Below are 27,393 nucleotides of genomic sequence, written 5' to 3' on the forward strand. Positions count from 1 at the left end.
TCACCCCGCTGGGAGCTCACTGTGGGCAGGGTGATGTTCTCACCCACTGTAGCTTGAGGGATGTGAACTGATCTGAGCATATGGGCCCTGGACTTGACAAATGCGGCTGGCTGCCCTTAGGAGGGTCCTGCAGAAGATGGGGAGAGACCACAAGCCTCCAGGCCCTGATTTCCTCTCTTACCACAGAGCAGGTCCTTCCCCGTCCTCACGCCTAAGGACCCACCAGAACCTTCTGGGAGGAACCAGGTGCAAGGCTGGTTGCCCAGGCAAAGGATGATTCTTCATGGGCTTTGGACTCGCAAAGTGAGGAACTTTGCAGTCTGTTTTCTTGAATGAGGTCCAGGCCATCCTTACCCTTAGCGGGTATACGTGGCAACGAAGTGCTATGACGCTGTGGGTCCTCAGAGGCTGCTTCTGTCTCGACATCCTCCCCTCACCTGCTGGCTACTCCCTGAAATGGGGGGTGAGGACAGCCTTCCATTCCCAGTCAGAGTTGAGGCTTGGAACATACTCACTCTGGTAAAAGCAGCTTCAATTCACTCTGAGGTGAGAAATTGTTTCCGTGGAAGCTGATTTTATTAGGGGACATGTATGTCATAGTCCTGAGCTGCAGGGTCACAGTTCACAGACGAGCTGTGATAATGAGACTACAGCCTAACATTTACTGAGGTTGGTTTTGATTTCAGAAAACAAATTATTGCTCTAATTCACCAGTTCTATGAGTCTGAAATGAGGGAATGAATTAATTTTGTTCCAAGGCTTTCCCCCCAGCTGGCTAGCAAATGGAACATTAAGTTCTTGTTTGCGCTTTTTAATTTGACCACCTTTGTCAAGTTCGTTTGTGAAGAATTTGGCAAACCAAGGCCATTGGTGTCCTTTCAGAAATGCCACAGTCTGTGGACTCCTCCAGCCTTTAAAAGCGGGGAGCAATCTGGAGAGAGAAGCTTGCTTTTCTTTCCTGATGCTGAAACATGGGAGAGGGTGCCTTCAGACCTCTTCAGAGACAGTAGCAGGAGCCAGGGAAAAGCTATGGCATGAAGAGCACCATTCTCTCTCTCGTCTTTCAGGGGCCCAGGCTGAAATAAGGGTGGGCCGTGTTGTTGGGACCTGCTTGCTTGTGCCTCCACTTCCCAGGAGCAAAATTCCATGACCAAAAGATGCATGTCCTTATGTGAAGCTCATGGAAAATTAGGGGCGCTAATGAGTTTCACATAATCTAAAGCCCCCAACTTAAGGTAATTCTTAGAGTAAGTAAAATCAGATGGTGACACCTAGAGGCGAAATGTGACGTTGCAGCCCAGTTCTATTAGCTCCTATAGTCAAACCACAGATTGAAAAGGCAGAATTTCTTTCGGTTATTTAGCTTCAAGCCAGTGTTGCATCCAGTGAGAGCTATATATATAAATGATTTTTTTAAGACTTGAAAGAAAATTCAACCCCAAAGAACTTTCATCACAGCAAACCTATGAGGTAGTTAGGTCACCTCCATTTCAAAGATGAGAAGACAACAGTACAATAAGTTTAGATGATTTTCCCAAGGGCACAAAATAAGGTAATAGCAACGCAGGGCCTAGATCCTAAATCTTTTGTTTCGCAATCTAATTCTGTTTCCATTAGATCATGACAGGAGGGGAAAAGAGCAAGAGTAAGAACAATGCCCAGAGGAAGAACAGACCTGAACGTATCTCCTGGCGGCCTCCACCTCCTCCTGGTTGGAGGGGTCTCTAGGCTCAGCCCAGTCGCTGCTGATGGTGATGGAAATCATGCCACCTTGACGGGTGCGGTACACATCGTTGTACAGATGCCAGGCCTCAGCATGAGCCTTTATTAGGTTGTGGCCAGCAATATAGGGACCAGTGCCAGGCCTGGAGGAGATTCCTGGAAATACACACATAGATGTCAGTGAAGAATAAATGTGGCCAAGAATATCACTTTCTGCCTATGGATGGCCTCTTCGTGTTTGGGAGAAAGGCTGAAGATTTTAGCTTGAGGAAGAATGGAATTCAAATCCTGGCTCCACTTCTTAAAGCTGGTCAGGTAACTTTGGGTGAATAATTCAGTCTTTCAGTTCCTTCCTCTGCAAAATGAGCAATAGAGAGTTCTTATGAGAAGGAAATGAAACAGTGTGTGTGCAAAGCACCCAGAAGTACTGTATCTGGCAAAGAGAAGGCACTTGATGGATAGATGTTGGTTTCTGTACCCCTCGCCCAAAGAGTGGCTCATATATCACAGGCAAAGTACCCAGAAGAGTGTGCCTCAGGAGGTGACATCCTGGCACTCTGGGGGGACCCACAGTGAAAGTAAGAGTTGGAGAGTATAGCTGATGGAAGCAGCTGACACAGAGATTCCTTGAGAGCAAATGTTATGAGAGAGGCTGCCTCTCATAAGTTGAAGGAATGATAAACCAAAGCGTCAACTAAGGACCAATGGGAGATACATCTGGTAATGGGTCAAAGCAGATCTCCCCGTGGCTCTTTCCAGCTTTTACATGTAATCCCAAGGAATCACATAAATGAACACAAATTTACTCTCTAAGGCTCAGAACTCAAGAAAAGGAAAATTGGAGGGTTCTCAAAGGACAAGGACAGGTCCACAATTCCTTATTAAAAACTCTTAGGAACACAGCACTGTAAATCAACTATATACTTAAATTAAAAAAACCCCCAGGGTTTCACGTATTTTGGAATTAAAATGTTTCTGTGTCTTGGAAAAGTAATAAGTTGCATATAACAGAGTTACATATGACCCCAGCAGGGCCCAGGACAGCTCTCCATGATTAAGGACATTCATATGTCTGCTGCTGAACTTTTCCAATTTTAGTATATGTGCCGCCAAAACGAGCACTGCTCGTGCAGAGCTTTTGAATGTTCACTCTAAGTGGGGTGTCACCTCACAGTGGTTCAAGTCAGGTTCAGCCCAGGTCAGCCAAATCATATATTGGAAATGTTTGCATTTTTGGAGTTGCAAAAACCACTGTGGATCTGTACAGTCTGATGTATTGTCCTTTCCTGTATCGATTAGTCCACACCCTTGATCTCAGGCAGCTTCCTATCTGAGGCAGATCAGACGTAGAGAGAGAGCAATGAAGCCATTTGGATGTATTGAGATGTGAAGTTCATGTTCAGCAAAAGTGGTGTCAGAAGGGGGAAGCTCTGCTGCCTGCCAGGCAGCCCTGAGCAGAAGGCGGAGATCCTGAAGCACTGCTTTCGGGCTTTTGTAGCCTCCTCCTCCAGGGCCACCTGGATTTCATGTCTTTGTGGTGCTGAGAATGCCACACTCCAAAGAGCTGACAAGGGGGGTCTGGGACCTTTACCTGGAGCTGCTGTCCCATAGCCATAGCCCAGGTTAGCAATGACATAGGGCTCGTTCAGTGTGATCCAGAACTTCACCTTGTCCCCCAGCCTCTGGAAGAGCACATCTGCATACTCCTTAAACCGCTGTACAACCGTCTCATTCTCCCAGCCTCCGATGTCCTGGAGTGCCTGCGGCAGGTCCCAGTGGTAAATGGTCACCTGTGAAAAAGCAAGATCAACATTTCCATCAACCTCCTTTTCATGGGAAGCCAGCGATGCTGTATGTATGCACCAGCGTAAATGTCTACTGCTAAAGCTGAGGATGAATGATGTGACAAATAAGCCTCAAAAGTTCTCTGACCGGAAGGGTAGGACAGCAGGGTTGAAGCGTGAGGAATTCATACCTCTGGATCAGAGAAGCCTGGGTTTGAGTCTCAGCTCTGCCACCTACCAGCTGTGTGACCCCAGGCTCAGGCCCTGAGACCTCCATGTCCCGGAATCATTGTGAGGCCTAAATCACATGGCAGAGGACATGAAAAGTGGCTGACATCCTGCCAGCTCTTCAGCAAATGTTAGTTATGGTTGTAGTCAAGGATCAGAAATGCTAGAGCTTCAGAACCTCCGGGATAGATTGCACTGAGAGCCTGAGGCTCTGAGGCATTTTGCTTGTAAAGGGGCATCCCCATGGACATCTGTCTGCAGGTTCTTTCTGAGGACCTGGGAACCCTTTGCTGGAGAGGGGTCCCTATGGCCATGTCCGTGTAGTAGCCTTTCCTCTCTCTGGGTCTTCCCTTGATGCTCCTGACACACCCCATCTTGGCCACGCCAGGGGTCTCCACTGTCCTTAGTCTCCACTGGGCTGCCAACCATCTTCAGCTCAGACCCAGTCTCTCCCTTTGCCTGAAATGCCCTTCCCCTGCCCACCCACCCACCCAGACTGTCCTCTTTCTTCAAGACTCACACCTCCTTGAAGCTTTTTCTGGCCACAGCACTTTTCTTTTCTGCGGTGTCTCAATGCCCTTAAGAACTACAGGGAATTCCCTAGAGGTCCAGTGGTTAGGACTCCATGCTCTCGCTGCCAAGACCCTGGGTTCGATCCCTGGTCGGGAAACTAAGATCCTGCATGACACGTGGCACAGCCAAAAATAAATAAATAAATAAATAATTTAAAATCTATTAAAAAAAAATAAGAACTACAAAATCATTTATCCCTGAGTTGTGTTCTTTCTGATGTTCTGAATTGTTGTGTGTAATGGAGCTCATTTCCCCCCAGATCTTGGGCTCATGCAGGGCAGCCACTGGCCCTCCCCTCTCCATCATAGCTAGTGCTCACACGCACTGTAATAAACGCTGCATGGATGATTTGTTCCTGCAGTGTTAGCAGCGTGAGAAGTCCAGGTAGCACTTTTATTTGTAAAAATCTCTGCTTTTGTGGTGGGGAGTGGGGGGGGTTAACGCGGAGATTATGCTCTGGCTGCAGTGCATAATCTCCAATCAATACAGCAGAGGAAACACACAGTATCATAGAAGTAGTGCCCTCCAGCCCTTTATCATAAATGGCCCAGGGGAAAAGGAGAAGTATTCTTAGGCTCCCAAGTAAAATGTAAAAAATTTGGTGACGGGCTTCTCTGGTGGCGCAGTGGTTGAGAGTCCGCCTGCCGATGCAGGGGACATGGGTTCGTGCCCCGGTCAGGGAGGATCCCGCATGCCGCAGAGCGGCTGGGCCCGTGAGCCATGGCCGCTGAGCCTGCGCGTCCAGAGCCTGTGCTCCGCAACGGGAGAGGCCACAACAGTGAGAGGCCTGCGTACCACAAAAAAAATTAAAGATTTGGTGACAGCAAAGAAGCCCACAAGTGAGCTGCTGTATTATTATTCATAATAACTCATGGCTTAAAAACACATGCACTTTTGCCTCAGCAGTTCTGCTCCTAGAACCATATCCTACAGATAAACTTCCACCCTAGTGTAATTATGTATCTATGGTTACTCATTGTAGTGTTGGTTATAATGGCAAAAGAGTGGAAACATCACAGGGAAGAGTGTCCATTAATAGGGAAGTGATTAGAGAAGTAAGGTACAAACAATTACCACATAACTAAAACAAAAAACAAAAAAACAACAAATGAGGAAACTATGTATGGATACGGAAATATCTGTAAGAACTATTGTTAAACAAAGGCAAGTACCGGGACTTTCCTGGTGGTGCAGCAGTTAAGACTCCACGCTCCCAATGCAGGGGGCCCGGGTTCGATCCCTGGTCAGGGAACTAGATCCCACATGCATGCCACAACTAAGGAGCCCGCCTGCCGCAACTAAGACCTGGCACAACCAAATAAATAATAAAATAAATAAAAATTTTTTAAAAAAGCAAGTATCAAACTGTATGTATCATACCATTAGGAAAAAGGAGGGGAAAAGGCATATACATACACATATACACATGCCTACTGGTCACATACACAAAAGGACATGAGAACCCAGCAAACTTGGTCACCTGTGAGGGAAACAGATGACTAGAGGTCAGGGGCAGAAGGAAAATCTTTACTGATCATTCAGAAATTAAATTTGAAAACAGCATTTTTTCACACAAGAAATGTGCTCTCCAGCCCAGCTGGCTCCCAGGGGACTTGGCCAAGGCCCGGTCAGGGCCCCATCTCACCTGGGGCTGGATGCTGGCAGCCTGCAGCGCGTCGATGAGCCGCACGTAGTAGTTCAGGCCCGCTTCATTGATGTATTTGGTAGTTCCGTCAGGGAGGATGCGAGTCCAAGAGATGGAAAAGCGATAGTGGGTCACACCCAGGTTCTGCAGGGCGACCACATCCTCGGCAATCTTGTGATAACTGTCACAGGCCACGTCTCCAGTGTCATCATTCCCAACCCTCAGTGGTGTGTGAGAAAACGTGTCCCAAATACTGAGCCCTTTGCCATCTGCTCTCCACGCACCTTCGATCTCAAAATGACAAGACATGGTCTAAGCAAGTCATGTAGTCAAGCCCTTCCCAGTCAGTGGGTGAGTCCTGAGTCAGGACATAAGTCGGCATCACCTTCTCTGCCACCCCCCGATTTCTGAACTCCTACAGCTTCCCGTACATACTTCCTGAACATCACAGCACTGTCATGCTGCACTGCACAATTACGCGCTTGCTGACTGGCTTTCTTCCTACAAGACTGAGGTCTAGGCGTTGCATCTTTCATCTTGGTGGTGCAGCAGTCAGTGCAGCGCTGTCTGGAGTATGGTGGGTGCTCACTAAAAGTCTGAATGAACAGTTCCACATGCCTCAACCCCAATCACAGCCAAACAAATACCAATGATGCCAGATGTAGCAGCAGAGTTTCTAATCAAGATGTGTATCACTGTTTCTGTGCCTCCTTTTCCTCCTCCCACCTAGCCTATAAACTGACCACAAGCCACTGGGCAAATGCCTACCTATGGGCTTAGGTAGTCTGAGAGGTGTAATTTCCATAATTTACTTTAAAACACTTAAGCATATATAGTGTGATACTGTGTGATTGGCTGCAGCCAAGGTAGTGCTGGCATTCTCAGCAAGAATACATGTCCAGGCTTGGCCTGCACAGCCCCTCTGAGAGTGGCAGGCCCTAGGTCAGTGGGAATGCACCCCGTGTGGTCCATCTGGGTGCAGGAGATGGCTTGGTAGTTGGGAGACTAGTTAATGCAGGTGGACTAAGAAAATAAGTGACTATGTTGAAGATATTAGGAACTAGATTTCTCATCATTGGAGAAAAGAGATACAAATATGAAAAGTGGGAAGGCCAGCATTAACCCTGTAGAGTTGGATTGCAATTGGAGGTATCTGTGTGTTTTTTAACATACATAAATATTTGGGTGGATGTAGAACGAGACATATATGCACGTGTGTGTGTGTGTGTGTGTGTGTGTACACACACATGCATTTCCTAGCTCTGTCCACTGAGTGGGCCTAGAAGTAATGACACCCCAGTAGCAGTGAGCACACCTAGCACCCAGATCTTGGTTTCTAAATGCCCTTATCCAATAAAAGGAACCAGGGCTCTTTAGAGAAATGGCTGATTACAGGGCTGGGGCAGAAAAGATACAAGATGAGCCTGGAACATCTTGTTGCACCAGAAAGAATTAACAGAGTGCTCAAAGAGTGATGGGCCATGTCAAAAGGACACAGGAGGGCTTCCCTGGTGGCGCAGTGGTTGAGAGCCCGCCTGTCGATGCAGGGGACACGGGTTCGTGCCCCGGTCCGGGAAGATCCCACATGCCACGGAGCGGCTGGGCCCGTGAGCCATGGCCGTTGAGCCTGCGCGTCCAGAGCCTGTGCTCCGCAACGGGAGAGGCCACAACAGCGCGAGGCCCACATACCACAAAAAAAAAAAAAAAAAGGACACAGGATCCAGCTAAAGGACAATCCACCAGGCAAAAAGTGGACAATTTAACCATCTGCATACATAATAACAGCAAAAGTATAACCCATTGGAAAAAAAATAGGACTTCACAAGGCCATACTGATGATATATATCAACATATATTTACATATAAGTAAAATGTAAATAATTAAGTAGGAGAAAAGACAAAACTTGACCTTTCTTTTGAATGCCACCTAATAAATATAAAAGCAATGATAAACTCAGAAAATCACCATTTGTCAACTATCATAGTAATAACTGATTCAGGCCTGCAACCTGTGCCCTAGAATAAGTCCCTAATCCTAGCCCTAGAATAAGTAAGTCCAGCTATAAACCTGTGGGGCAGTGGTTCTCACCCAGGGACTATTTTGTCTCTGAGGAGACACTTAGCAATGTCTGGAGACATTTTTAGTTGTTACAGCTGGGGGAGGAGTCTACTGGCATCTAGTGGGTAAAGGCCAGGTTTGCTGCTAAACATCCTACATGTGCACAGGACAGGCCCACAACAAAGAACTATCCAGCCCCAAATGTCAATCAGACCCAGCTGGAGAAACCCTGCTACAGAAGATTCTGTCTCCCTGGAGCAACAGGATCCTGTCTCTGAAATCTTGGCATTTCCTCAAGTGAACCTTTCATGTACAGTGTTGACCAGAGCACCGAAGGGGACCAAGAGCTGAGGTTTTCTCCAGGCCATGGAATAGGATACATGAATAGTTCCTGTGTTTGTGTGCTTAGTTAACATATGTCTGGATATGGCAGAATTTGGTCTGAGACTTCATTATACCTTGGTAGTCTGGTCATCTCAGGGTAGCTACCCTCACCTTCCTCAGAAACATTTTCAGCATCTATGGTCACCTAGAAAAAATCCAAGGGCTGAGCAACCCAGAGTCAAGTCAGCTCAGACCACTGACCCCACCCAGGTTCCACACAGAATACAAACCCCTACTCCTGTGTCAAAGAAAATAAATGGAGGAAGAAGATGTAAAGCAGGGTCACACCCCTAACTGCCTGGGCAAGTCACTCTTCGTTTTTTATCTTTTTTTTCTGAGGAAAAGTAAATCCTCATATTTTCTGTATTAGTGAGCTTCATTTAGCATGAATAAGGTAGAGGTATGATGTTATTAGGACATCAGAAAACGCCCAGGCCCATGTGATAGCCATTTTGATCAAACTGTCTGCTGGGAAGAGACTAGGTGAGAAATAAAGGCGTCCAGCTGAGAATCTTCATATTTACATGTCTTTGCCTAAGTATTTCTTCCAGGCTCCACCTGCTCCATCTGGCCTGCTAACACCCATCTCAGCACAGCCCTTGTAACTGTGATGGCCCGCCTGAATTTGGGGATGTGAAGAAGCCAAGCTGTCTGGGAAAAGGGCCTCCCAGACTCCCCCACAAGGTACCCGTACTTCCCTCCCACAGGTCTATAAAAATCCACTGCTCCCACCTGCCCTCTCCAGCCCTGACCCCAGAGCCTGGCACATAGTAGGTTTGCTGTAGATGGTGAATTGCCCTGAACTCCTCACCTGATATGAAGCGGTAGCCACACTCCAGCTGAAGCCCTTGGGAAACTGTCCATATAGAAACTCGTCTTCCTTGGGCAGCGGCATGCCGTTACTGATGATGACCTCCGTGTAGTACCTGGCAGAGGCTCTTGCTGTGCGAGGCCTGTTCACGTTACTGAACTCAACGTGGTACAGTCCAAACTTGACCGTGTAGCCATTTAGCCACTCAAAGCTGTCCATCAGGGACCATGCAGCATATCCTCGAAGGTCGACACCATCGAGCCTGTAGGCTGGGAATGTTTCACAGACAGCAGAGGAGAGCTTTACACCAGGAGGACTCCTCACTGCAGGTAGTCCTAAACCACCAACTTGTGCACACAAGTAATGTGTGCCCTGATAGATCATCTTGTCTCTTTCTTTTTGTCAACACTGATGCCCCCATAACAAGTATTAATGACTGATCTTTGCAAAATCAAATTCTTTTGTTGGGGTAAAGGGACATGTCTGAAATTCAAGAGTCTCAGCCTACCTTAGAAGTTAAATACAGAAATGTGAATTAGAGAAGAGTTTATTGCTCTAGGGTGCATGGAACCCACCAGAATATAAGCTCCATGTCAGCAGAAAGTTGTTTATTTTGTTCACTGCTGTGTCTCCAGCACTTAGAATAGAACTTGTCACATAGTAGTTGCTCAATAATGAATAAATGGACCCATGAGGATACTCCTGTGGGACCCTGTGTGTACATTTGGGGAGACGACCATTGCTTTTTTCAGATTCCCAAACCGGGAAAGAATTACAGAACTAGGGTATAAAAGGGAGACCTGTTGATGGTGTGTAATCTACTCTGCCAAACCATTTCAGGCACATGACATGTGGATGTTGGGAGATTTTGTAAGGGGGACATGAACACTCACGTACCTTTCAAAGCTTCATTGATATAGGTTTTGTGGTAAAATATCCTATTGGTATCTTCCACTTTCGGATTTCTCAGCCCTGCTCCATTTTCAGTGATGTAAATGGGGACGTCCCCATACTCTTCCTTGATCCAGTTGAGCAGTCTTCGCATCCCCCAGGATGCAGCTCTGTTCACTGCTGTGGAGGGCCAGGAAGAGTCCTCCCTCTCGGTCAGCTCCCGATCATCTTCATAGGAGGGCGGGTTTAACCTGGGTGTTGCATGCTGCACGATTCTGGAGGAGTAGGTGTTGAGGCAGAACACGTCGGCTGTAGCTGAGATGTACTTCTTCTCTTCCTCAGTGAAGCTGGGCAGGCGGGAAGTGGCTAAGTGCTGTAGTTCACTCCTGTTCCCCACTTTCCACTTCATGGCATCGGGATAGTCTCCGTTTCTGAAGATGGGGTGGGCGAACCAGCCCAGTGAGAACTGCAGCATTCGGTCAGCTGCCTCCACATCCCTGGGGACCCCCAGCGACTGTGGCTCTGCCCAGTGTGCACGGAGGCTCAAAGAGATGACCCCCTTCTGCACTTGCCTGTACTTCTCATCGTAAGTGTGATAGACTCTGGCATGAGCTTTGATGATTGCATGGCCAATCCTGTAAGGTCCCCAGCCTGGGTCGTTCACGTTTGGGGGAAATTCCCCTGAGCCATACCCCAACCATGCCTGGTATGTGGGGTCGTTAAAAGTCATCCAGAACTTGACTCTGTCACCAAAGGTCTGGAAACAAAAGTCTGCATAGCTGTTAAACAACTCAATCAAGGAAGGATTCTCCCAGCCTCCAATATCCTGGAGGGCCTGGGGCAGGTCCCAGTGGAACAGTGTCACCATGGGAGAGATGCTGCTTGCCACCAAGCCATCAATCAGCCTGTTGTAATAATCAACACCACGTGTGTTGACAGAAGTGTTTCTTCCAGTCGGGAAAATCCGAGACCAGGAGATGGAGAAGCGATAGGCCTTCACCTTCAAAGCTCGAAGCATATTCAGATCAGCATCAAGATGGTTATAGCTGTCACAGGCTATGTCTCCAGTAGCACTGTCTTTCACGTTGCTCCCTGGTGTGTGAGTAAAATTATCCCAGATGCTGGGGCCTTTGCCGTCAGCATCCCAAGCTCCTTCAATCTGATAGGCTGACGAGGACACGCCCCACAGGAAGTCATCCCGGAACGTGCCGTGGTAGAACAAATCTCTTTCAAACTTGGGTTGTTTGGAGAACTTTTCCCAGACTACTTTAGCCTTGGAAGGCACCTCGGATGGAAACGTGAAGGCTCTGATTTTCCGGGGGACGTTTGCTTTACTGGGTGGTGGCAGTCTTTTTACTACCTTGGTGAGGAAACCGTTCTTTTCAATCATGCTGGTGAAAAAGTAGGCAGATTTCCTGGGAGTCCTTGGCCTGCTGCTGTCGTTGAAGTTGACATGGTACAGCCCAAACCTCTGGCTGTACCCAGAGGGGCCTTCAAAGCCGTCGATGAGGGAACGAGCAATGTAAGATTGAACATCCACTGAGTCCTCCTTGACAGCTGTGGAGAAAACCAAAATTGGGATTGTTTTAAAGTCTGTTACTGATGTTGCTTTTTATTTTTATTATTTTTAAAATAGAGGCGTCTATTTGGGGTTTGTTAGCACTGCAGCCCGGGAGACACAGAGTCAAGAAGCACTTGAATTGTGTTCCACTATAAAATGGGGGGAGGCTTATAAAGGCAAAAACTGCAAGGTTACATAAATTGTTGGTCGAGAATTAGGATTGGAGCCGGCAAGAAGTAAGGGTGTTTGTTAAGCAAGGATCGGTTGGGGTCTGAAATGATGACAGAGTTGCAAAGGGCTGATGTTACTTTTTAAAGGTTTTCCTTTTAACGTGAAAGTTCGGGAGGTGACTCGGGTTACCCTCAAGATATTAACCCTTTTTCCTCCTCATAACAAGTAAAAGGAAAATCCATAAGACCCACACAAAATCAGGCCACATCTATGGCCATAAGTCTCAATCCAAAGGTGTGTCCCTACCTTAAAATGAATAATAAAGGAAAAGTGCCCCATCTGCTAGTGTCAGGACTCCTTGGTTTAATACAGAATACATAAATCATTTAATCTTTAAAAAATGTGCTTTTGTATTTTCTTCTTTATGTTTAGTAATATTGACATGAAATAATCACGCATTCCGTTTTTTGTTGTTTTTTTTTTGCGGTACACGGGCCTCTCACTGCTGTGGCCTCTCCCATTGTGGAGCATAGGCTCTGGACGCGCAGGCTCAGTGGCCATGGCTCACGGGCCCAGCCGCTCCGTGGCATGTGGGATCTTCCCGGACTGGGGCACGAACCCGTATCCCCTGCATCAGCAGGCGGACTCTCAACCACTGCGCCACCAGGGAAGCCCACGCATTCCGTTTTTAAAAGGAGAAATGAAGCCTAAAAAAAATGTATTCTCTGATTCAGTGGCTTGAATGGTGGTCCCCAAAAAGGTATATCCAAGTGCTGACCCCCTGGTACTACTGATGTAACCTTATTTGGCAAAAGGGGTTTTGCAAGTATAATTCACTAAGGATCTCAAAATGAGACCATCCTGGATTAATCAAGGTGGGTCCTAAATTCAATGACAAGCATCATCATAAGTGACATAGGGGAGAAGGCCATGTGAAGATGAAGGCAGAGATTGGAGTCATGCAGCCACAGCCAAGGAAGGCCTAGAGCCACCAGAAGCTGGAAGAGGCAAGGAGGGATTTCCCTTGGAGCCTTTGGATGGAAAGTGTTCCTAGTGACGACTTGATTTTGGACTTCTGGCCTCCAGAACTGTGAAAGAATTAAAAATGTTCTAGTGAGTCAACCAGGAGTCAGAGCAATAGCTGTGGATGACTGTGTAAGAGGTAGGTAACGTCGCTCATTCACTCAATAAATAATTTAGTAAGCACCTATTTTATCCCTCGCTGTGCTAGGCTCTGGGAACATAAAGATGAATAAAAGCCTCATAGGTTAGTGGGCAGAAGGAAGAGCTGAGCCAGAAACAGAAGGGCCTAAGGCTCCACTCACTGGGTGTCTGGGCATATCATTTAATCTCTCAGAGCATCGGTTTTCACAGTTGTCCCATGAAGATAATACCTGCCCCTATTTTCTGAACAAGGCTGTTTCAAGGATCACTTGAGATAATGTCTTAAAGGGATTCCTTGATACTGAGGAGAGTACAGGTGAAGTCTGACCTCACAAACAGTGGGATGTAGGTCTCCATTCCTTACTGCAGTGCCCAGGGCAGGGATCACTTTTTAACTCTTTCTCTTTGATTCTAGACAAGGCCTCGAAATCTTCTCAACACAGTCCTCTAGGCAGACAACTAGCCACTGTCAGTTGATTAGGACTGACCTACGAGATGAAACCTATTTGCTGCTCCTTTCTACTTGAAATAAAAAGACATATAAGGTAAAAATGAGACTGTAGATATAGGTTAAGTGGACCAAAGTGAATGATGTGGAATGTAGATTTTATACCCCATTAAAGGAAATGAAGATCAGGCAAGGCTGGAGCGATGAGGGAAGATTTAATGGGCTGGAGTCCCACCCTGAGTGTCCTCATGCCACCCTGTAATGCCATCATCACCATATATTGCACTTTTCTGTCTGCGTCCCTCTGTAGACTGAGTCCCCTCTGGGAAAAGATGGTGTTGGCTCAATATTGTACCCCTACTCTCTTGCACAATGTCTGGCATGTAATGGGCACTCAATAAATATTTGTTAACTAAATGCGTTAAAAGATGATGAGGCTTGATGGATGGATAGGACTCAGATAGACAGAGTGTAGAAGGGAGCACTGTAGGGACTAGGAATATAAAAGTAAAGGCTTGAGGCCTTTGAGGGAGAGGAGAGTTAGGAGGCTGATATGAAGGACTCACACTATTACTACAAATACTACTTTTTGGCTTCATTTCCTTGGGAGACTGTCTTTGTCCCTTAAAACAAAACTCTGAAGATTTGATGAAGTACCACCCACGTTCCAATCACCAGCATTTCCACACTCTTACCCTTGAGCACCTCGTTGATATATTGTTTGAAGTAGTCAATTCTCAAGGAATCATTGATGAGATCTTCACTTTCCCCTATGGGCATGCCATTCCCAGCCAGGTAGATTGGAACTTTGCCTCTTGTGTATTCCAAGGATACAAACTGCAACAGCCTCCTTATACCCCAGGGTACCACACGAATCCAAGGGGATTCGGTCTGGGGCCACGCAGTGTCCACGTGTTGGGAGAAGCCTCCAATGGTATCATAGCTGGGGATGCAGGTATCTCCTTGGGCCTTGCTGATGAGGCGGGAAGTGTAATGGGACAGACCCAGAAAGTCAGCGGAGCCCTTCAGGAGCTGCTTCTCTGCCTTGGTGAACTTAGGGAGCTGGGCCACAGGACTGGGGCACTGTTTGTTCGTCTGTTGGATCTGGGCTCTCAGGGCAGCCGGGTAGTCTCCATCCACAAAGATGGGGTGTGCAAACCAGCCCAGCATGAAGTGCAGAAAGCGTTCAGAGGCTCTTCGGTCCTCAGGCCTCTCTGGGGACAAGGGCTCTGCCCAGTCTGAGTTCAGCACAATGCCCACCCGCCCCTGCTGCTGTGGGCGATGTTGGCTGTTGTAGTGGTGCCAAGCCCTGGCATGAGCCTTGAGGACCACGTGAGCCACCTTGTGAGGAAGAAAGAAGGAAATACAGGTCTTAGTGACAACAACAGCACCCACAAGCCAATAACAAGTCAACAACGACAATGTCAGCAAGTTGACACCAAAGTCAGTAATGGTAGCAAGTTAATAAAGTCAACAGCAACAATGTCAACAACATCCACAACTGTGTCAACACGTCAATACCACCATCACCACCATCACCAGGTCAATAGCGACAGCACCACAACCACGTTAACAATAACAGGTGTCAGTGACTTATCTTGTGTGATCCTCACTTATGTGGCAGGTACAAATACTATTACTATGATACAGGTGAGGAACACAGGATCCAGAGAAGGGGAGAGCACAGGCAGTCTGACCTCAGGCCTGGATCATCACCCACAGTTCCTCTGCCTCTGTCCTCAGTAAGTGCTTTTTTTTTTTTTTAATTTTAAAAAATTTTGGTTACATTGGGTCTTTGTTGCTGTGTGTGGATTTTCTCTAGTTGCGTCCAGCAGGGGCTACTCTTCGTTGCAGTGCACTGCCTTCTCATTGCGGTGGCTTCTCTTGTTGCAGAGCACGGGTTCTAGGTGTGTGGGCTTCAGTAGTTGTGGCACGCGGGCTTAGTTGCTCCGCGGCATGTGGGATCTTCCCGGACCAGGGCTCGAACCCGTGTCCCCTGCATTGGCAGGCGGACTCTTAACCACTGTGCCACCAGGGAAGTCGCAGTAAGTGCTTATTGACTAGTCCACAACTAATTGGCAGGGGCGATCATTTTAGTTAACACACAAAAGTGGGGAAAATTATTTCTAGCCTTCCTGTTCTCCTTTCTACTTAATGAAGTCTAGGAAGAGAAACCACAACCAGGATCTGCTGTATACTTAACTTGTGGTCTTACAAATGTCAACATCTTTCCTTGGTGGAGCACCAGGAGAAATGGCAAAGGTGGGGTATCTGGAGTATAACAAGCCTACATCTGAATATTGACTCTATCACTAACATGCTCAGTAAACTCAAACCATCTTCTCCCTCGACTTCAGCTTCCTTGTCTGCAGTAAGTGGGTAATTATGGATCCATCCAGGAGGTTTCAATGCAACTGTGGACACAGAGCACAGGGCAGAAACTTGGAGTGCAGCAGGAGGTTTGCTACCGCTTAGTGCTTTTTCTTTTCCTTTTTATCATGTGAAGATGATGACACCTATGTTTGAAGAATTTTACACCCAAAACATGCTCTAGGAAGAGAAGCTCCTGACTGCTTCTAATGTCCCAAATGTTAGTTCTTAACTGGGTTGGTCCTAATCTCCAACAGCAAACTGTGCTCCTTTCCAAAAGGCAGGAAGGCTTCCCTTCTAAGCTTGCTGGTATCGGGGCAGGGTGCTCAGTGGAATACTAGGCAACCATCAGAAACAATCACTGTGATCATGTAATGACATGGAAAAGGTTTAATGACATTTCAAGTAAAAAATGGGCACTAGAGTGATAATGTGTCGGTGTATAGGTCATTGTATATGTCTTTGATTGTAACAAATCTGCAGGTGAGGGATGTCGATAATGGGGAGGCTATGCATGTGCGGGGAGAGGGAGTAAATGGGAAGTCTCTGTGTCTTCCACTCAGTTTTGCTGTGAACCTGAAACTACTCTAAAAAATAAAAAGACACATGCACCCCTATGTTCACAGCAGCACTATTCACAATAGCCAAGACAGGGAAGCAACCTAAATGCCCATCAACAGACGAATGGATAAGGAAGATGTGGTACATATATACAATGGAATACTACTCAGCCATAAAAAAGAACAAAATAATGCCATTTGCAGCAGCATGGATGCAATTAGAGATTATCATACTAAGTGAAATAAGTCAGAAAGAGAAAGACAAATACCATATAATATTATATGTGGAATCTAAAATATGGCACAAATGAACCTATCTACAAAACAGAAACAGACCCACAGACATAGAGATCAGACTTGCGGTTGCCAAGGGGGAGGTGGGAAGGGAGAGGAATGGACAGGGAGTTTGGGGTTGGTAGATGCAAACTATTACATTTAGAATGGATAAACAACAAGGTCCTACTGTATAGCACAGGGAACTATATCCAATCTCTTGGGATAAATCATAATGAAAAAGAATACTTAAAAAAGAATGTCTAGGGAGCTTGAACCAAGATAGCGGAGTAGAAGGACATGCTCTCAGTCCCTCTTGTGAGAACACCAGAATCACAACTAGCTGCTGGACAGTCATCAACAGGAAGACACTGGAACTCACCAAAAAAGATACCCCACATACAAAGACAAACGAGAAGCCACAATGAGATGGTAGGAAGGGTGCAATGACAGTAAAATCAAATCCCATAACTGCTGGGTGGGTGACTCACAGACTGGACAACACTTATACCACAGAAGTCCACCCACTGGAGTGAAGGTTCTGAGCCCCACGTCAGGCTTCCCAACCTGGGGATCCAGCAACGGGAGGAGGAATACCCAGAGAATCAGACTTTAAAGGCTACGGGGATTTGATTGCAGGACTTCGACAGAACTGGGGGAAACAGAGACTCCACTCTTGGAGGGCACACACAAAGTAGTGTGCACATCGGGACCCAGGGGAAGGAGCAGTGACCCCATAGGAGACTGAAGCAGACCTACCTGCTAGTGTTGGAGGGTCTCCTGCAGAGGTGGCGGGAGGGCGGCTGTGGCACACCATGGGGACAAGGACACTGGCAACAGAAGTTCTGGGAAGTACTCCTTGGCGTGAGCCCTCTCACTGTCTGCCATTAGCCCCACCGAAGAGCCCAGGTAGGCTTCAGTGTTGGGTTGCCTCAGGCCAAACAACCAACAGGGAGGGAACCCAGCCCCACCCATCAGCAGTCAAGTGGATTAAAGTTTTACTGAGCTCTGCCCACCAGAGCAACAGTCAGCTCTACCCGCCACCAGTCTCTCCCATCAGGAAACTTGCACAAGCCTCTTAGATAGCCTCATCCACCAGAGGGCAGACAGCAGAAGCAAGAACTACAATCCTGCAGCCTATGGAACAAAAACCACATTCACAGAAAGATAGACAAGATGAAAAGGCAGAGGGCTATGTACCAGATGAAGGAACAAGATAAATCCCCAGAAAAACAACTAAATGAAGTGGAGATAGGCAACCTTCCAGAAAAAGAATTCAGAATAATGATAGAGAAGATGATCCAGGACCTTAGAAAAAGAATGGAGGCAAAGATGGAGAAGATGCAAGAAATGTTTAACAAAGACCTAGAAGAATTAAAGAACAAACAAACAGAGATGAACAATACAATAACTGAAATGAAAACTACACTAGAAGGAATCAATAGCAGAATAACTGAGGCAGAAGAATGGATAAGTTACCTGGAAGACAGAAGGGTGGAATTCACTGCTGTGGAACAGAATAAGGAAAAAAAGAATGAAAAGAAATGAAGACAGCCTAAGAGACCTCTGGGACAACATTAAACACAACAACATTCGCATTATAGGGGTCCCAGAAGGAGAAGAGAGAGAGAAAGGATCAGAGAAAATATTTGAAGAGATTATAGTCGAAAACTTCCCTAACATGGGAAAGGAAATAGTCACCCAAGTCCAGGAAGCACAGAGAGTCGCATACAGGATAAACCCAAGGAGAAACATGCCGAGACACATAGTAATCAAATTGGCAAAAATTAAAGACAAAGAAAAATTATTGAAAGCAGCAAGGGAAAAACGACACATAACATACAAGGGAACTCCCATAAGGTTAACAGCTGATTTCTCAGTAGAAACTCTACAAGCCAGAAAGGAGTGGCATGATATACTTAAAGTGATGAAAGGGGAGAACCTACAACCAAGATGACTCTACCCGGCAAGGATCTCATTCAGATTCGATGGAGAAATCAAAAGCTTTACAGACAAGCAAAAGCTAAGAGAATTCAGCACCACCAAACCAGCTCTACAACAAATGCTAAATGAGCTTTCCTAAGTGCGAAGCACAAGAGAAGAAAAGGACCTACAAAAACAAACCCAAAACAATTAAGAAAATGGTCATAGGAACATACATATCGATAATTACCTTAAATGTGAATGGATTAAATGCTCCAACCAAAAGACACAGGCTTGCTGAATGGATACAAAAACAAGACCCATATATATGCTGTCTACAACAGACCCACTTCAGACCTAGGGACACATACAGACTGAAAGTGAGGGGATGGAAAAAGTTGTTCCATGCAAATGGAAATCAATAGAAAGCTGGAGTAGCAATACTCATACCAGATAAAATAGACTTTAAAATAGACTTTAAAATAAAGAATGTTACAAGAGACAAGGAAGGACACTACACAATGATCAAGGGATCAATCCAAGAAGAAGATATAACAATAACAATTATAAATATATATGCACCCAACATAGAAGCACCTCAATACATAAGGCAACTGCTAACAGCTATAAAAGAGGAAATCGACAGTAACACAGTAATAGTGGGGGACTTTAACACCTCACTTACAACAATGGACAGATCATCCAAAATGAAAATAAATAAGGAAACACAAGCTTTAAATGACACAATAGAACAGATAGATTTAATTGATATTTATAGGACATTCCATCCAAAAACAGCAGATTATACTTTCTTCTCAAGTGCGCGTGGAACACTCTCCAGGAACCTGGGTCACAAATCAAGCCTCAGTAAATTTAAGAAAATTGAAATCATATCAAGCATCTTTTCTGACTACAACGCTATGAGATTACAAATGAATTACAGGGAAAAAAACGTAAAAAACACAAACACATGGAGGCTAAACAATACATTACTAAATAACCAAGAGATCACTAAAGAAATCAAAGAGGAGATCAAAAAATACCTAGGGACAAATGACAATGAAAACACGATGATCCAAAACCTACAGGATGCAGCAAAAGCACTTCTAAGAGGGAAGTTTATAGCTATACAAGCCTACCTCAAGAAACAAGAAAAATCTCAAATAAACAATCTAACCTTACACCTAAAGGAACTAGAGAAAGAGGAATAAACAAAACCTAAAGTTAGCAGAGGGAAAGAAATCATAAAGATCAGAGCAGAAATAAGTGAAATAGAAACAAAGAAAACAATAGCAAAGATCAATAAAACTAAAAGCTGGTTCTTTGAGAAGATAAACAAAATTGATAAACCATTAGCCAGACTCATCAAGAAAAAGAGGGAGAGGACTCAAATCAACAAAATTAGAAATGAAAAGGGAGAAGTTACAACAGACACCGCAGAAATACAAAGCATCCTAAGAGACTACTACAAGGAACTCTATGACAATAAAAGGGACAACCTGGAAGAAATGGACAAATTCTTAGAAAGGTATAACCTTCCAAGACTGAACCAGGAAGAAATAGAAAATATGAACAGACCAATCACAAGTAATGAAATTCAAACTGTGATTAAAAATCTTCCAACAGGGGCTTCCCTGGTGGTGCAGTGGTTGGGAGTCCGCCTGCCGATGCGGGGGACGCGGGTTCATGCCCCGGTCCCGGAGGATCCCACATGCCGCGGAGCGGCTGGGCCCGCGAGCCATTGCCGCGGAGCCTGTGTGTCCGGAGCCTGTGCTCCGCAGCGGGAGAGGCCACAGCAGTGAGAGGCCCGCGTACAGCAAAAAAAAAAAAAAAAAAAAAAAAAAAAATCTTCCAACAAACAAAAGTCCAGGACCAGATGGCTTCACAGTTGAATTCTATCAAACATTTAGAGAAGAGCTAACATCCATCCTTCTCAAACTCTTCCAAAAAATTGCAGAGGAAGGAACACTCCCAAACTCATTCTATGAGGCCACCCTGATACCAAAACCAGACAAAGATACTACAAAAAAAGAAAATTACAGACCAATATCACTGATGAATATAGATGCAAAAATCCTCAACAAAATACTAGCAAACAGAATCCAACAACACATTAAAAGGATCTTATACCATGATCAAGTGGAGTTTACCCTAGGAATGCAAGGATTCTTCAATATATGCAAACCAATCAATGTGATACACCATATTACCAACCTGAAGAATAAAAACCATATGATCATCTCAATAGATGCAGAAAAAGCTTCTGACAAAATTCAACACCCATTTATGATAAAAACTCTCCAGAAAGTGGGCATAGAGGGAACCTACCTCAACATAATAAAGGCCATATATGACAAACCCACAGCAAACATCATTCTCAATGGTGAAAAGCTGAAAGCATTTCCTCTAAGATCAGGAACAAGACAAGGATGTCCACTCTCACCACTATTATTCAACATAGTTTTGGAAGTCCTAGCCACGGCAATCAGAGAAGAAAAAGAAATAAACGGGATACAAATTGGAAAAGAAAAAGTAAAACTGTCACTGTTTGCAGATGACCGAATACTATACATACGGAATCCTAAAGATGCCACCAGAAAACTACTAGAGCTAATCAATGAATTCGGTAAAGTTGCAGGATACAAAATTAATGCACAGAAATATCTTGCATTCCTATACACTAATGATGAAAAATCTGCAAGAGAAATTAAGGAAACACTCCCATTTTCCACTGCAACAAAAAGAATAAAATACCTAGGAATAAACCTATCCAGGGGGACAGAAGACCTGTATGCAGAAAATTACAAGACACTGATGAAAGAAATTAAAGATGATACCAACAGATGGAGAGATATATCATGTTCCTGGATTAGAAGAATCAATACTGTGAAAATGACTATACTCCCCAAAGCAATCTACAGATTCAGTGCAATCCCTATCAAATTACCAATGGCATTTTTTACAGAACTGGAACAAAAAATCTTAAAATTTGTATGGAGACACAAAAGACCCCGAATAGCCAAAGCAGTCTTGAGGGAAAAAAACGGAGCTGGAAGAATCAGACTCCCTGACTTCAGACTATACTACAAAGCTACAGTAATCAAGACAATATGGTACTGGCACAAAAACAGAAATATAGATCCATGGAACAAGACAGAAAGCCCAGAGATAAACCCACGCACCTATGGTCAACTAATCTGTGACAAAGGAGGCAAGGATATACAATGGAGAAAAGACAGTCTCTTCAATAAGTTGTGCTGGGAAAACTGGACAGCTATATGTAAAAGAATGAAATTAGAACACTCCCTAACACCATACACAAAAATAAACTCAAAATGGATTAGAGACCTAAATGTAAGACCAGATACTATAAAACTCTTAGAGGAAAACATAGGAAGAACACTCTTTGACATAAATCACAGCAAGATCTTTTTTGATCCACCTCCTAGAGTAATGGAAATAAAAACAAAAATAAAGAAATGGAACCTAATGAAACTTCAAAGCTTTTGCACAGCGAAGGAAACCATAAACAAGATGAAAAGACAACCCTCAGAATGGGAGAAAATATTTGCAAATGAATCAACGGACAAAGGAGTACTCTCCAAAATATATAAACACCTCATGCAGCTCAATATTAAAAATACAAACAACCCAATCCAAAAATGGGCAGAAGACCTAAATAGACATTTCTCCAAAGAAGACATACAGATGGCCAAGAAGCACATGAAAAGCTGCTCAACATCACTAATTATTAGAGAAATGCAAATCAAAACTACAATGAGGTATCACCTCACAGCAGTTAGAATGGGCATCATCAGACAATCTACAAACAACAAATGCTGGAGAGGGTTTAGAGGAAAGGGAACCCTCTTGCACTGTTGGTGGGAATGTAAATTGATACAGCCACTATGGAGAACAGTATGGAGGTTCCTTAAAAAACTAAAAATAGAATTACCATATGACCCAGCAATCCTAATACTGGATATATACCTAGAGAAAACCATAACTCAAAAAGACACATGCACCCCAATGTTCATTGCAGCACTATTTACAACAGCCAGGTCATGGAAGCAACCTAAATGCCCATCGACAGACGAATGGATAAAGAAGATGTGGTACATATATACAATGGAATACAATTCCTTTTCATAAAAAGGAATGAAATTGGGTCATTTGTTGAGACGTGGATGGATCTAGAGACAGTCACAGACTGAAGTAAGTCAGAAAGGGAAAAACAAATATCGTATATTAATGCATATATGTGGAACCTAGAAAAATAGTACAGATGAACCGGTTTGCAGGGCAGAAAATGAGAAACAGAGGTAGAGAACAAACGTATGGACACCAAGGGGGGAAAGGGGTGGGGTGGTGGTGGTGGTGTGATGAATTGGGAGATTGGGATTGACATGTATACACTGATGTGTATAAAATTTATGACTAATAAGAACCTGCTGTATAAAAAAATAAAACAAAAAAACTGTTGTCTATCAGATTCAGAATAAAGACTAAATACCTAAAAAAGTCTATATGTATATAACTGAGTCACTTTGCTGTAGAGCAGAGATTGACACAATGTTGTAAATCAACTATACTTCAATAAAAACAACAACAACAAAAAAAAAACAAGGGCACTAAGCTGAGTGCACACTGTGACTACACTATGAATGTAAGGAAGCCATGACTGGAAGGAAATACTAGTAGAACTATGAAAAAGATCTTTTCTTGGAAAATTTTCCTTAAAGGTGTCATAATGTTTTATAAATAAAAGGAAGAATTGAAAGAGAAAAGTGAGGTGGGGCTTCCCTGGTGGTGCAGTGGTTAAGAACCCGCCTGCCAAAGCAGGGGACACAGGTTAGTGCCCTGGCCCAGGTAGATCCCTCATGCCATGGAGCAACTAAGCCCCTGTGCCACAACTACTGAACTTGTGCTCTAGAGCCTGCGAGCCACAACTACTGAGCCTGCGTGCCACAACTACTGAAGCCCGTGCGCCTAGAGCCCGTGCTCCGCAACAAGAGAAGCCACCACAATGAGAAGCCCACGCAGTAGCCCCCGCTCACTGCAAGTAGAGAAAGCCCGCACGCAGCAACAAAGACCCAAAGCAGCCACCAAAAAAAAAAAAAAAAAAAAGAAAAGAAAAAGTGAGGTGGACTTTCTCATAAAAGTCTCTGTAGAAAAGTCTCAGGAGCCATGGCTGTAGGGATAAGAAGTCTAAGGTGAAAAGGCTGGGATGAGTTATACAACAAAGAGACAAACAGAAAGGTTCAAGCTTTCCTCTTTCAGAAGTGTTCTCTGTCTCCGTGGGTACGGTCACTTGCTGAACAAGAGCAGAATGGAAGCCTTGACTTAAGTGCTATATTTTGGCATTTCATTGAGTCATTTATTCACAGTAGTCCAGCTCACTCTCATTGTGGGTATTTTGAATTGTTCTCTAATTTTCTAATGGGCAGTTAAGTGTCTTGATGGCACTTAACATCTAGCCTGGGGCCCAGTGAATGCTCCTCTTTCAGAAGAGAACAGAACCCAAAAGGTGCTGGGGGAAAGCCAGACTAATTGTCTGTCCTGAAGAATGCAGCCAGGGAAGCTTGTAGGTTTCCTGGGAGATTCTGAAGAAAAAGGGAAATGATGGATGGGACCCATGTTAAGCCATTTTAAATTTTGTCTCCAGGATACACATCACCTTCTTGTTGAAATGATACCCTGATTGCCCTCTGGAAAGACCACCCTCTCCCCTCCCCACCTCCCTGTCTCTCAGCCAGTGTGTTGAGGGGTAGAGCTGGGACCTGGGTCAAAACCAATCAGTGCCACACAGTCCCCTAGCCTAGACCCAGTGACTGGTTCAGGGATGGACACGCGACCCATGCACAGACCATGAGCACGGGGAGAACATTCCTGGGAACGCCAGAATAGAGGCAAGCTGTCTTTTCTGTTTTCTGCTGATCTTGAAATATGAGAGAAGTATTGCGGCCATCTGGCTACCAGCCAGCCCAAGAATAAAGCCAGTGAGGGGAGCAAGAGAAGAAGAAAAATCGAGTCCTGGTAACATCAACTGTGGTCTAATCAAGCTCCACTCTGATCAGCTAAAACTAAGACTCTTCAGTTTCCAGAACTCAGAAATTCCCTCCTTGTTTAAGTCAGTTTGGGTTGGGTTTTCTGTCACTTGCAATTAAGAGTCCTGGCTGACATGGAAAACTTGCTTTGGAGTCAAGGGACTTGGGCTCAAATGTTGGCTTCACACTGCTAACCCACTAGCAATGTCATCATGAACAATTACTTCTCCTCCTAAGCCCCAATTCCCTCATCCATCAGAGCCGTTCTGAGGCGGTGGCAACAATTTTTAAAGTGCCAGAATAGTGTTTGGACAAATAAGGTGATTAACAATTTATGGTGCCTTCCCTCCCTCCCTCTGATTTCCTTTAAAGGAAAAAAAAAAGGAAAGACTTGCTGATGGGGAGGTAAAATAACATTTTTCCAACCCAACGTCCTTTGTCTTCCAACAAGTAGGCATTGCAAGGATGGGAAGTACCTTAAAAGAGGCCACCCCTGGGTTGGAGATGCCCGGTGCGTGTTGGCCGGTGCCGTAGCCCGCGTAGCTCATCACCCATGGCTCGTGGAAGGTCACCCACAGCTTCACACGGTCCCCAAACGTGGAGAAGCAGAAGGCTGCATAGTCCAGGAAGGTATCCACCATGCTCTCATTCTGCCACCCGCCGCGATCCTGCAGGGCCTGAGGCAGGTCCCAGTGGGACAGTGTAGCCATGGGCTCGATGTGCGAGTCCAGCAGCCTGTCGATCAGCATGTTGTAGTAGGCGACGCCCCGGAGGTTGGGGCTCTGCCCCTGCCCAGTGGGGAAGATGCGGGACCAGGAGATGGAGAACTTGTAGACCTGGGCCCGGAGGCCACGAAGCAGGGCGACGTCAGTGTCCACCTTGTGGTAACTGTCACTGGCCACCTCTGGCGTTGCTTGGCCCTTGCCGGTGTTCTGGTGCCCGACTCTGTCCCAGATGCTCGCCCCTCTTCCGTCCTCGGCCCAGCCTCCTTCCACATTAAAAGCCCCTGTGGAGACGCCCCAGAGGAAACCCTCAGGAAAAACATCCTGCAGGAAAGCATCCCTTTCTGCCCTGGACTGGTTGGCAAACATTTCCCAGACTCTCTGATAGGCTGAGTGGGGCAGTGAGGAGTCTACTGCTGTCTCCGGGTCCAGCTGCAGGGCAGTCTGGAGGGTCAGGTTGTCAGTCAGAGAACAAGACCAGCTGTAGGAGTGAAGTGACATAAAGGGACATAGTAAGTAATGACTCTGTAAGTTACAAATGCTCCCAGACCGATGAACAGTGACAATGTGTTTAATCAGTAAGGATTCCAGAAACGCTGACCCAAAGTCATGGGCAGCAAGTGACTGGTAGATGGGAAAATTATTATTATTATAAAATTTAAATTAAAATTTAAAATAAAATTAATAAATTAATATTAAATTATTATTAAAATTTAATAATAATCATTTAATAAAATTAATGAAATTAAAATTTAAAATATAAATTATTATTATTATTATAAAATTATAAAATTATTATTATTGTCTCTTCTTAGGTGAGCTCCTGCATGAGTGAAAATACTGTACCAATGCTACTGTTTGCTGTATTAGATCACCCTTGAATACAGTCTTCAGTTCTGATGAAAGTTTTTCTTCTGATAATGTATATTTATAAAACATAGCTAATAATAATGACTTCAATTTTCTGAGCCTTTTGATTCTATGGTGACCACTATGATAAAAATGTATGTACATTATCTCATTTAATTTTCAAAATAAGTGTACAAGATAAGTACTACATTATTTATCTTCTTCCTACAGAGGAGGAAACTGAGACTTAAAGAAATGAGTAACTTCTGGGCATCAGGGGGCCAGCAGCTACTTACCAGCTGGTACAGAACTATTTCAATAATTGAATGACTGGTACATCTCTACTGATGTGTACCACTCAAATGTCAACCCTGGCTATAACCTCGTTTCTTCTTCATGCTGCCTGGATTATGGTCATAATGGCAGGAGCTCAAGCATCCATACTGCACCATGAGGTAGAAGTTTTGTTAAGAATAACAAAGCAACAAGATAGGAGCCTGGATTCCTGATGATTTTTACCCACTCTAGACTGTCCATCTTCAGGCTTTATTTATATCAATAAACTTACATCTTGTTTTTTTAAAAAATGAGAACTCCTCCTTGATTACACAGCTTGCAAATGGTACAGCACAGAATCTGTGCTTTTAACCACATATCACTATGTATATGTGTAGATGTGTAGACATTTATGTGCATGTTATGTTTTATTTCAGAAATAAATGTATCTGAAATAAACATCAGAAATAAACATAGCTGAAATAAAGCATAACATAAAAATGCTATTCTCATATGCAATGAAGTCTGATATATTCTATTTACTTCTAATCTGTTTTCCTTCTCTCTCCTTCCTTCCTTCCTTCCTCCTTTCCTCCGTCCCTTCTTTCTTTATTGTTTTCTCTATCTGAGTTCTGTCCTGCAGGCTGGAAAGCAGTGTGTGATAACATGCAGCAGTTACACCAGCAGAGGGCAACCTTGAGGAAGGGGTGGTGGAAGTGGGTGTGTTTGGCCTGGAGAAGAGAACACACATGAAGAGAGGGAGTGGAGTACAAGAGCATCTTCCTGTCCTTGGGCCATCGAGGGGCTGACACTTATACAAGGTTGGCCCAGAGCACAGAACCGGTAGAAGTGACAGGGACACTGCAGAAAGACCTCCCTCCCGTGGAGTGGAGCCTGGACCTTCCAAACTTAAGCCCCTCCTATTTTATGAA

The 27,393-nt window shown here is 44.8% G+C and overlaps 1 protein-coding gene across 1 annotated transcript in view; it reads right to left on the reverse strand.

The window, feature by feature from the left end:
• LCT (lactase) overlaps positions 1 to 27,393 on the reverse strand; it is a gene marked incomplete at its 5' end in the record, with an annotated part of 53,652 nt that overhangs the window by 7,009 nt on the left and 19,250 nt on the right. Inside the window, 7 exons of the mRNA XM_082630037.1 lie at positions 1,676 to 1,878; positions 3,314 to 3,512; positions 5,953 to 6,243; positions 9,207 to 9,475; positions 10,104 to 11,654; positions 14,137 to 14,782; positions 25,091 to 25,817. Coding sequence (XP_082486163.1) covers positions 1,676 to 1,878; positions 3,314 to 3,512; positions 5,953 to 6,243; positions 9,207 to 9,475; positions 10,104 to 11,654; positions 14,137 to 14,782; positions 25,091 to 25,817 — 3,886 coding nt within the window. The remainder of the gene's footprint in view (positions 1 to 1,675; positions 1,879 to 3,313; positions 3,513 to 5,952; positions 6,244 to 9,206; positions 9,476 to 10,103; positions 11,655 to 14,136; positions 14,783 to 25,090; positions 25,818 to 27,393) is intronic.

This window comes from Mesoplodon mirus (assembly GCF_964341445.2).
Source record: "Mesoplodon mirus genome assembly, chromosome: 8".
Taxonomy (NCBI): domain Eukaryota; kingdom Metazoa; phylum Chordata; class Mammalia; order Artiodactyla; family Ziphiidae; genus Mesoplodon; species Mesoplodon mirus.